The following is a 12,069-nucleotide window of genomic DNA, read 5'->3' as shown; positions in this document are numbered from 1 at the left end:
TGGTCTATGGATGTCTGCACTCTGCAGGGATTTTTACATGTAAGAATGACAGTTATTCATTGTAATCAGTGAGGTCATGCTTTTAATGTAATGACTCAAAAAATCTTTACTTTTCTGATGTATGGATATAAATCTTGTGGCCATGTTGTTGTTGCTAGTTTGGTAAACCACAAGTATTGTTCCAGTATAGGCAAGTTACAACCATATAATCTACTGACCCAAACTGATATGGTTGTCAGTTTCATCTGTTAAAAAAAAATCACTTTGAAATTTCAATCTAATTGGGGCCAGTTTGATTGATTTAGGTATTTTTGAGGTCAAGTTTATTGGAAAAAGACTAATCAAGTTCCATTAACATTTTAAGGCTGTATGCAATTGCAAACATAAGTCAAGGGCTTTATTTGCATGCAACCTAGCAAGTGGACCAATTAATAAATCGAACTGGTCCCAAATAACTTTCTTTCCCCACACACAAAATCCAAAACAAGTTCGACCATCTCTTAGTTGGGTCCATAATCCAGTTTGTAGTATGTAACCCACATGTCTGAAAGCTAATACTGTGTATTATTAGCATTTTGAGTACACTGACTTAAAAACTCAATGTTTAGTATTGGGAACACCAAAACCAGTTAACGCATTGCAGAACACATTATACTTGATTATACTTGACTATACTTGACTACACGTGTATTGAGATTAATTTAGTTGATCACCCACCTGTATCTATGCTGCACATCAAGTAGGACACAGTGTGGTGCTTTCAGAAGTGGACACGAGTTGCAGTGTCACACAGGAAGGTATTAGCCACAGGGTGGCGTCGTGCACCTGAGAATTATTTCTCACTTGTGTGGAGTTCTTGGAAAACTTGAAGATGTTTTCATCCATTGAGTTCCTTTTGTAGTTAGACATTTCTTGATGCAATTGTTTTAAAGAAGACATATTATGCTCCTTTTTCAACAATTGTTAATATAGGTCCCCAAAACGTATTTGAAAATAATTAGTTCTGTGTCTGTAGCTTTAAATGCAAATGGCTGCTGCTTCCCGCCAAAATTCAGATCAAACTGTCAAAACTAGGCGTTGGGAGATCAAATATGAAGATCCAGCAGTTGCATATTCTATTTCTTGCTTAAAATGTTGTTTGAAACATATTTCAGTGACCCGCTGGTGGAAAAAAGAGTTCCCAAACGAGAAGTCGACCACCCATATGAAATGTGTTACATAGCGACATAGAGAGCAGCAACGGAAGAAAAGACTGGACTATAAACCAGGCAGCTCAGGAGCAGTGTTTTCTGTCGGAGGGAGTTGTTTGGTGTGGGCTTAGTAACTGCATATGTTCTACATGCACCTCCAGCTATATAATTGATTGATTGAAAACATTATTAACAGATTGCAGAATGGGTACAATACAGTACAGCTCAATACACAATTGTTAAGGGGATGCAGACCAGAGAATGACTTTCGTCTGGTTTACATCAGGGTCCCCCATTTTCAATTCATAGCGTACCACTAAAGGAAAGGGAAAACTCCAAAAAGCATAATGTGTCCCCTTTAATGTAAATGTATTAAATGTGAATAATGTGACCATTCTTTTCAATAAAAAGACAAAACAGATAATTACTTTGTGAGGTCTCTTTTTAACTGAACAACCAAAATACAGGAACATTGTTGACGGACTAATCGATAACACGTGACAAGACATGCCCATTTAGTGTAGTCTGTAGTACTTAATGATCAACAACCACTATGAATTATCTTCTTTTGTGTGCAAGACTTGATGTGTGCTGACACCGTTTTCTGCTTAAAGTATGATTTAGGTCTTAACTGGCCACACTTTCTACAGAAGATTATGGGGATAAATATTTTAATAGACGTGCATTTTTAAAGCTTTAGTGTTGAGCGTCCTCCCATTCCACCATCAATTAGCATGGTATCTTTGGTACTGTACCCAAGTAGAATGTTAGAGGGACTTGGTTTCACTTAGTATTTTTACTTTTACTTCTGATAAAGTGCATTCAATATCGAATACTTCTCTGCTTTTACTTAAGTAGTATTTATACAGTAAAGGAGCTGTGTACTTCTTCAACCACTGCCTGGCATTTAATATAAAAAACTGTACTTTAGTTTGGTATTGGTGCACCGCCGGTGCAGGTCTTATTCTCAAACTAAAGACAGGTCCAGGCATATTGTCCCTTTTAAGGCAACTTTGGAGAAATTAGGACAGGTTTACCTGCCCAGCAGAAATTGAACAAGCCACTGCATCACTTTTCAAGCCCATGCATGAGCAACAAAGGTTTTCCAGACTCCAGGAGCTGAATTAAATTAAAGAAAATTAAAAAGGATGTACCAATATTTTTTTTGGCCTGCAAAGTGGTTCCCATGGGAAAACTTAACACCATCGCGTTCCTCATCCAAAAGTACACAACCTGCTGAACAGAGGCTGGGAAATATATATTTTTTTTAATTCAGCTTGAAGCTGCTGGTGCCTTTGAGTCTGAAATCCTTTATTCACTCCACTCCACTCAAACCAATAGAGTTATAATTCACTCTACTTAAAATCAAATTTAAATCGACGTGACTGGGGAAATGTTGCCAGTCAGTCAGCCAAAACAAATTCCTGGACGACTCCAAGGTCGAACTGAGAGCTGCTGGAGTCGAAGGCCCTCTTGGAGATAAGAGTGGCATGCGGCGCCCCCATGGCCCAGCACCTCACGTTGGTGATGGCGGCTAACTCGTATGCGTGCTGGAGGGGGGAGCCAAGGCTGTCTCGTCACCCCCACCCCCCCGCCGGGTGCTCCGTGCCACGCATACGTCTGTCTCAAAGAGTCCTGCATGTATAACAAATGCGCATATTGGTGAATTTATGACTGTGTGCCATTATTACTATCAATGTAATAATTGTGGAATATTACTATTATGAGCTGTATGTGTATGAACCAAGCATCCTTTGTGAAGCACTTTGGTTGACAAGTGTCATGTTTAAATGTGCTATATAAATAAATTTGATTGATTGATTGCACGTGCATGGGCTTGAAAAGTGATGCAGTGGCTTGCTCCATTTCTGCTGGGCAGGTAAACTCACTCTTGCTAAGGTGATGACCTATGACCATAATACTTTGCATTCTTTTGGTATGGCGTTTTCATATTTTAGTGTACATCATCGTTTCCTTTCCTCTTCAACTCTTTATTACACCAAAAATGCTTCAAAATGCTACAAAAATTGTTAGCCAAAATATTTGTCATGAAACACTTACAAAAAATAACAGCTGTTGTGCAACATTTCATTGATTCTATAGCTGTACAGTAGCAAAAAGATCATCTTCCATCATCAACAATGATTTTCCCTGAAGAAATGTGCTTCATCATGGCTAGGAATTTCATTTCCATTGGCAATATAGCAATAAAAATCACTATCCGAGTGACTCACTTGATACGGTGACATATTTACAATAATTTAAATATGCTTTCCAGTAATCCCGCCATCTTTCTCCTGATCACTCTTCTACTCCTCAGTTTGGAGACATGAATAATGTTACAGCAAAAAAAATTACAACTAATACTTAATACTTTACAAACAGCTGTGTAACAGAATGCCAGTAAATCCCCCCCACAGATCTTTTGGAAATGAAATTAGGGAGATAATATGTAACAATGCAATGCAGCATACTGGTGTGAGGCTGTGAACGGTAAGCCATGGAAAACAACAAGTAAAATGGCAATGGCTCCCAAGCTATAACATGTCTACTGGCTAAATAACCTCATCTGTGGAGAATTGTCAAGGTATAATGAAAAATAAACTAAAACAAGCAATACTCAATGGATTTTGTACCAATGCACAAAGTCAAAACAATGACATTGATACATTTGTATTTGGAGAGTATATTTCATTTAAAAATGCAGGAAAGTATGCAACAGTTAGGGCTGGGTTAAAAATATATTTAAAAAAAATTCTTCATTTGAATAATACGATAACAAGTCATAAAATCCCAGATTGAGCTTGAAAAAAAAATGCGAAAGTATATATATATATATACTATATTGTGTCGACTGCTGTAGTGTGTTGGTCATGTTAAATAAAAGGTACATTAATGTAACCGCTTTGTGGTCAACTCCTAATGTAAACATTAATATTTTTAATGCACCAGGTTAGAGGGTTCCTTGTACAATTTACAGCATTAGTTCTTCGAGGATCCCTTTCATATCCAAGCAAAATTGGTATTGTAACTGAAACATCCCTAACCAAATCGATATTGAATCAAATCGGGACCTGAATCAGAATCCAATTGATTCGGGGGAATCAGTGGCGGTACCCAGCCCCAACAACAGTTATTTGGATTGGTAGATTGTCATAGGACCTGAATGCATGTAGTGTGGGCGGCCTCTAAACACAGGGAGCGCTTCCCTTTGCCCCCCCGAATCCCTTCATACACTACCGACAACCGAGAGCCTTTGAAGACCGATGTGGTCCGTGAAAACACAGACTCAGTTCTCAAGCAACACTGTCCGTAACCGATCCTCCTCGCTCAGGCTGATTGTTGCGAGGGCACCGTCGTTGAACTCGAACGAGGTCCCGCCGTCGACCACCATGCAGGCGTCCCAGCAGCGTGAGCGTACGCACACCCTTCACAGCCAAAGCAGACGGGATGTCAAGACGTACACTTTCACAACGTCTAGACAAAATTTGACAAATGTTTTGAGCTAGAAGTGTTAACAAATGAGGAAGGGAACTCACTTGGTGGCGAACCCTCTTTGGCGACTGTTGGAGAACACTCGGTTGACAATGGGCTCCCTGATGCTGAAGAATAACCGTCTGTCTTCCGGGTTGAACACCAGGGACTCGTTGTAATCATCGGTGACTGGCCCACAAACGGAGGACGGAAATTAATACAGGACATATTTTTCCCATAAAGACAATGAATACAAAGCCCCAGAATATATATTTTACTATTATGTACCTTACTACTATGCTACTATATATTTATACCACTACCCATCATGCCAACATATATATACTACTACACACTCGAAGTGTAACACTCAAGTTCGACACTATTTGACTAACAATGCCACTGACCCTTAGCTGCCAGAGATGTACCCCTCTTGCGGACTTGTTTTTCACAATTAGCTAAATCATAATGACTAAATGTATATGCCACAAGTCAAAGACAAAACAGAGTGTCGCGGAACTCACCTTTTTCAATTAACTCCCGGTTAAGTGGGATATCAAGACCAGTTTGTAACTTCCCTGTGGAGACAAGACATTTTGTTATTGCCACTTAAGTCAGATAGCATCTTTAGAGGGCATGAATCGATTACGTTACACTTGGTTTCGGTTTCAGAGACTTTAAGAAGTAGAGCCACATGAAGATTACAGGCCCGGCCATCTGCTAAATGCACATACCTATTTTTAGAACGTCCTCCACCGCTTGTTCAACTAGTTTGTTGATGTTATAAGACCTATGGGCAGAAATGGAAGAAAAATAAACACAAGAATGCTTTTAACATTCTAAAAAGGGTGTACTTTTTTCAGATTAAAATATTAACTGAAATAACAGATAACTTTAAAGTACAGGGTTCCTACTTGCTTTCCATTTCAAAATGACTAACTTTAAAGTACAGGGTTCCTACTTGCTTTCCATTTCAAAATTACTAACGTTTTACACAACTTGACCTCTTTAATGTCTTAATTTGTCAACGTTGGTCAACCAGGCTATATACATCTTTCTTTCACAAAGATTTTTTACTATATGTGAAAAAATATATACATAAATATATGCATAAAATGTGCGGTGATGCGTGTGGGTGGGGGACCAATACCAGGATTTTTACAACCAGCATCCTAAGGTAAAAATGCAAGATGTCTGGTGTCAGTCGTACCAGGCTTTAGACCCTGTTCCAGTGCAGATACTGAGGCCTGAACTCTTCTGCTTCTCCCAGGGTCCATCATCCACAGAGATCTCATAGTACGAGGCCCTATGGAGCGAGAGGGTGAGATGAGGTTTCAAGGACTTACACTTCACCCTGTGATGGACAGAGATCCACTGATGAGAGCTGGAGAGAAGGGTTTCGAGGAGGTGGTGGGGGTGCTAGTAGTGGAGGGATAATGAGGGAGACAACATGCACACACACACAAAACACAACAGAAAAATAGGACACGTTCGTTTTGGGACGGGGTCTTCCGTGCAATGGTTTTGGTTGGATCGTTGGACGCGACTTGGATACCTGGAGGACAGAGACTCTCCGATGAAGATTTCATTCAGGCTTCGGACAGGTAGTAGGCAAGGCTCAGAGTAGCCGTCATCCAGTGCTCCTGTCCCTGAGAAACACAACCAAGTTAATGGAAGAACAAGTAGTGGAGAGCCTTTTTAATTAATACAATGACAGTCAAGCTCAAGTCATAATGGTGAATGGTGCATTTATATAGCACTTTTATCCAAAGCGCTTTACAATTAGTTCCTCACATTCACACACCGATGGCAGAGGCGACCATGCAAGGTGCCAACCTGCCCATCGGGAGCAATTAGGGCCCGGGGTTAAGTGTCTTGCTCAAGGACACTTCGACACGCTACCAGACGACCCACTCCACCTCCGTAGCCACTGTCGCCCCCCCCCCCCCAGTTATAGTTGTGTGTAGCAGGCGGGCAGATGTACTTCCGACTTCACTAAAGCATCAATTGACCGGGGGAGCTCCCGTAGCTCATATCTCGGCGCTATTTCTGCGTCGGGGAAAACCGTGCTCGTCACGGATATGGGGGACACGAGTTCGATTCCCGGACCCGCCGTCATTTCTCAGAATGTCTTCCCCTGCTCTACATCCCATTTCAACCCGTTTCTGTCGGTCATGCTTGGCCAGAAAAGCGATAAACGCTAAAAAATAAAGTAAAAAAAAAAAAAAAAACATCAATTGACCCACCTCAAACCCCGCCCCTCTTCTCTCTCTGTCCTCCAATCACAAACGGAAAGCAACGGTTGTGATCGGAGGATCGAGAGAAAAGAGGACGCAGGTTTTGCGATAGGTCAGTTAGTCCAGTCAAAGAGGACAAGACGGACGCGGAAGGAGCGAGGCAGACCGGTACGCGTGTATGCCTTCTACGACGGAACTGCGTTTCCGCGTTCGAGTTTTGCGCTCCGATTGGCCAGGTCATGTGACATGTGCGCCAATCGTGGGACAGCAAGTTCTGCGCCTATGTCCGGGTCCAACAGCCTGCAAACTACCTGGCGTTCTATCGCCATGCTCTAAGACAAACTCTAACCTTAACCAACTTCGAACGAGCGCCTAAGCTTAAAACCAGTGTAGAAACTTGCGGTCCCACGATTGGGCGTACATGTCACATGACCAGAAATGACCTGGCCAATCAGAGACGTGGAAACGCAATTCTGTTGTAGAAGGCATTCAGGCGACCGGTAGGCGTGGCGGGGGACATACTGCACTGGCTGGTGGCGGCGGCGGTGAGGCGGTGGGCCTGGTTGTGCTGCTCGAGGCTCAGCTGCTCCTCGTGCAGGTCCACCGGAGTGGGGTTGATGCCCGTGCCCTCCAGGTGCAGACGGATCCTCTGGCGCCACTGCCACCTGTGCCCGAGGAGAGATGGAGCCAGAGGAGAGAGAAGGAAACTAAAAATCAACCGGAGAAGATCACAGAAGGGGAGCTATAGGGGAGCGAGTCAGGAAAGAAGAGAGACGCATGCAGACGAAGGGAAGAAGAGGAGGGTAATAAAAGCCATGCTGTGATATTAATAGGCATTCCACTTTCTGGAATCACTTATTCATTTCAGTTGGGTGGAAAGGCAACACTAGGGGGCAATGCGATAGTCTCTAGGGCTGCTGAATTCCTCCAAAGGGAGGAATGAGTCTTCTTTACACATAAACATGGGATTCTCTCTAACAGCGTTCACACTTGCGAGGGGGGGGGGGGGGGGGGATAGGAGATATACCCACCTGAACTCACCACGACAGAGTTTCCGCAGAGCCTCTGGGAAGGCATGTGTGTAGCGCACAGGCAGGCACAGGTGTCCCTCTGACCTTCACGCAAACACACAAGTCTAATGACTATAACGTGCAGACAGAATGAACACGCGGCTGGCTATTGTAAACAACATTTAGGTTATTCAGAAAATAATTGTATGTGGGTTTTATAGCAACATTCTCCTAACTTGAGTGTTATTATCAAGATGACTTTCCTAATGTGATTTACATGCTGATAAAAAGGATCAACAGGTCAATCTGTCCTCTATTATTTAACCAACTATTCTATCCCTTCCCAAAGTGTTTTACCTTTCTGGGTCGGTGTTAACGCCAACGACTGGTTTGTCCTTGCTGAAAACCTTACTGGCAACGAGTAGCATTGTCCCGTCACCTGACAAAACAAATAACCATTAACACAACTAGCATTGTGTGCTTCCATTTGTTGCCCGAGGACTTTGCTGACTTGACGGTATGCCCTCTACATAGAGTGGGGAAGTCCTGCCGTTCTGAATGTTAATGTGGGAAATATAGTGCCGAAAACCAAGCTAATAACAAACAGACTAACTGATAATAATTAGCTCGATGAAGGGAGGAATTGGAGGAAGTGTTTTGACAACACATGCATTAGTCCAATGAATTATTAGAGCTAGAATAGTGCTTTCCACATTTTGTTTTGAGGAACAAAAGTGAATGACCATAGAGAGACACCCTATACAAATGTTCTAAAAACTTGGGTCCAGGTATGAAATGCACTGTGGGTGGGACTTTTAACACTGCATTCTGATCATAGAAAAGTGAAGAAAAAAAGATTCTCTATACATACAGTACATGGCATGGGGGGGGGGGGGGGGGGGGGGGGCAAGACTTCTGTGAAATATATCCATCCTCACATTATCAAACAATCTAAACTGAGATAATTTTCCAGAATGGGACATTAACACACAAACTTCAAACCCAATGCTGGTAAACATTGTCTGTGGCATTGGGAAGTACTTTAAAGTTCTACCCTTAGCAAACATTATTTTTTACTTTTCTACTCTTTTCATAGTATTCCATCACAGACATCTTTGTCGTCAAAAAGGAGATCGTAATCAAGTGCTAGGCGATTATCATTCATTATTACATGGCGTTTTCACATTCGCCGAAATGCTTGCTTGTGATTGGTCAATAGCGCTCGTCAGAGGTCCGATATTACTCGATAACGGACCTCTGCCGAACAATAATGACCGCTGTGCGCAGCTGGACCAATCAAGCCCACTACTACACACTGTATATATCAGCGCTGCTCAGCATATGCACAGCTGCACTCAGTCATGCAATCAGACCACAGACCTGCCGGCTGCCGATAATAATAATCACTTTATTTGGGCTGACAGAGCCACAGAACAACTGCGTCTGCATTTGATCTCGTCTTGTCGATGAATTAGGTATATTGTTAGTAAGTTAGCCATGTAATAAGCGGGATAATGTATAGCCTATATTCTGTCATTGTCGCAAAATAATTGACCTTCACTGACGTTTAAAACACCTCGGCGCTGCGCCTCCGTATTATAAACTCTGTGTCGGTCAATTATTTTGCGACAATGACCTCGTAGCTATACATTATCCCTTACATGACAACCAACCACCACTATATGAGTTGCCATATTGGTTGGCAAGACACATTCAACTGGTCTGAAAGAAAGTAGACGGTAATGTTTTGTAATCCATCAGCCAGTGTGGACACAGCAGCTAGAATTATAAGAGGATGGGTTCACAGCCACGCAGTTCTCACAGACATGACTCAGTGCTGGGAGACAACGGTACTTCTTACGTTGCATTTCTGTCTCCCAGTGGTTAACGGGAGAAGACATTCTCAAACGTTTCTATGACGACACTGACCCACCCTCTTCCTATAATCTAAAAAAACACACCTCTTCAAACAATATCTGAAATATATATTGTTTTAAAACTAAACTTCTTACTGCTTACTACTACTACCTATCATGCTAATATGTCTATACTACTATGCACTTAGAGTGTATAACAGTCAAGTTCAACACTATTTGACGAACAACGCCACTGACCCTTAGCTGCCAGAGACGTACCCCTCCTGCTGACTTGTTCACAACTAAATGACTCAATGTAAAGCAGTGGATGTAAAGGTATAGGCTAGGCTCCCCCTGCCGTGTGACGACCTACCTCCAGCAGAGATGATGGTATCGGCCCATTGCACAATTTCTTCATCATATTCTCCTCTCCTCACCACTCGGACCTCGATGCCTTCGCTCCTGGAGAACAAAGAGACGGATCAGAGTTATTCACAAAAAGAACCATGCATTAAAAAAAAAAAAAAAAAAAAACACATCTTCATAGCTGTAGTGTGTAGAGTGTAGACCATTGTTTTGTAGCCACACCCACTGCTTCCACACATCTTACTGTAGACTGTTCACAATGTGCTCTACATTGCGTGTGTGGATGTGGTGTCTCTCCAGAAGACCACTGTAGCTGGAGCCCTTCACAGCAAGCTGTCAAAAACACAAAATGCACACACAGCTTTTTTTGTCAAATCACATCACAAATCACTGGTGATGATGGCATAGTATGGGGGACCCTGATGTAAACAAGACGAAAGTCTTTCTCTGGTCTGCATCCCCTTAACAATTGTGTGTATTGAGCTGTACTGTATTGTACCCATTCTGCAATCTGTTAATAAAGTTTTCAATCAATCAATAGTAGCTGAAAGGGGAACTTGATGATTTTGATGATGTCTAAAGGAGGAGAAAGACACTTTGAGGAGTAAGACTAGGTAAATGTCACAAGTTAGTATGTCTGGACTGGAACACTTTCCAATGCTCACCAGCTGTTTTAGATCCTCTTCAGAAAGTCCTGCATGGCGGTATCTTTGCAGCTCGAACTCGTATCTCGTAGTCTTCGTCACAACTGCTACCTTTGCAGGTTTGAATCCACGTTGGGCCTGTGATGCTATACGCCGTAGTGTTGTTGTCTGGAGAGGATGGAGGCTGTTTCCATTGAGCAGTGCAACAATAGTTCGATTCCCAAGACACAGAAAGTTGACCAAAGAAGAACGGCTCGTCATTCTTGCTGCTAACGAAGACGGAACGAAGCAATCGACGAATTCACGTGTGCCTAATAAACGATCAGTTTATCAGTTTAAATCAGTCTGCTGTCCAGTCGTGGAGTTGGATCCATTCATTGCACAGAGAGAGAGAGAGAGAGCTGGTCAGATCCAGATGCTGCGAGACGAGTCTCTCACCCACCTGTCAAGGACGATATATACCAGCTTGTTATAGTTAGCTGACAAACTCAAGTTAGCTAGCTTGTTCTTCCCAACTCGCGACCTCACCTATCTATCTCCACATATGCGTGCACGGCATCATATATTCCGACTGGATATAGTCTTTTACAACCATCAACACTTCATTTTGAATGATTCCTAATCGCAATTTGGAAAGATATCGTACAGAAAAGTACAACACGAGTACGCTGGAATTCCTACCTATGACTATGACTACTATCGCACGTACATACACCACGCAAATAGCTCTCTCCATTGGATTGGCTACCGTTACGTACAACACGTGGACGTCAACGTGAAGGGGCAGGGCATGAATGATGAATGATGAATGAAAACTTTATTTAACAGATTGCAGAATGGGTACAATACAGTACGGCTCAATACACACAATTGTTAAGGGGGTGCAGACCAGAGAAAGACGTTTGTCTTGTTTACATCAGGGTCCCCCATTTTCAATTCATATTGACATTTATGACATACACAACATACATGACATTTATGGCATAGGGACATACAGGTATTTAGTACTGATACATTTGTGACATAAACGGTATTCAAATATACAGTACTGTTACCCATAGATCCTGACAGAGTATATATACATATGATGGGGAGGGGACTGTACATTAGGAGGGGGTGGGTGGGTGGGAGAGAAATATACGAGGAGACTGTACATTTGGAGGGGGTGGGTGGGTGGGAGAGAAATATACATACGGTGGGGAGAGAATATATACATGCGGTGGGGAGGAGACTGTCTATTAGGAGGGGGTGGGGGGTTTGGACATTTACGGTGGCCAGTTTCGAATTGCAGC

At 42.5% G+C, this 12,069-nt stretch overlaps 1 protein-coding gene across 1 annotated transcript; it reads right to left on the bottom strand.

The window, feature by feature from the left end:
- Positions 1–3,174: 3,174 nt before the first annotated feature.
- Positions 3,175–11,461, bottom strand: nadk2 (NAD kinase 2, mitochondrial). Its single transcript, XM_084324074.1, has 12 exons — positions 10,799–11,461; positions 10,378–10,466; positions 10,141–10,229; positions 8,269–8,350; positions 7,933–8,016; positions 7,424–7,566; positions 6,220–6,313; positions 5,875–5,970; positions 5,399–5,454; positions 5,189–5,242; positions 4,730–4,853; positions 3,175–4,618 (listed from the first exon to the last, which is right to left on the bottom strand). Exons 1-12 carry the CDS (start codon positions 11,036–11,038, stop codon positions 4,480–4,482), a joined length of 1,290 nt encoding a protein of 429 aa, XP_084180200.1. The 5' UTR covers positions 11,039–11,461; the 3' UTR covers positions 3,175–4,479.
- Positions 11,462–12,069: the final 608 nt, after the last annotated feature.

Source organism: Notolepis coatsorum (genome assembly GCF_963971535.1).
Source record: "Notolepis coatsorum genome assembly, chromosome: 11".
NCBI lineage: Eukaryota > Metazoa > Chordata > Actinopteri > Aulopiformes > Paralepididae > Notolepis > Notolepis coatsorum.
The sequence above is the reverse complement of the archived record's forward strand: the minus strand, read 5'-3'. Positions and strand labels throughout refer to the sequence as shown.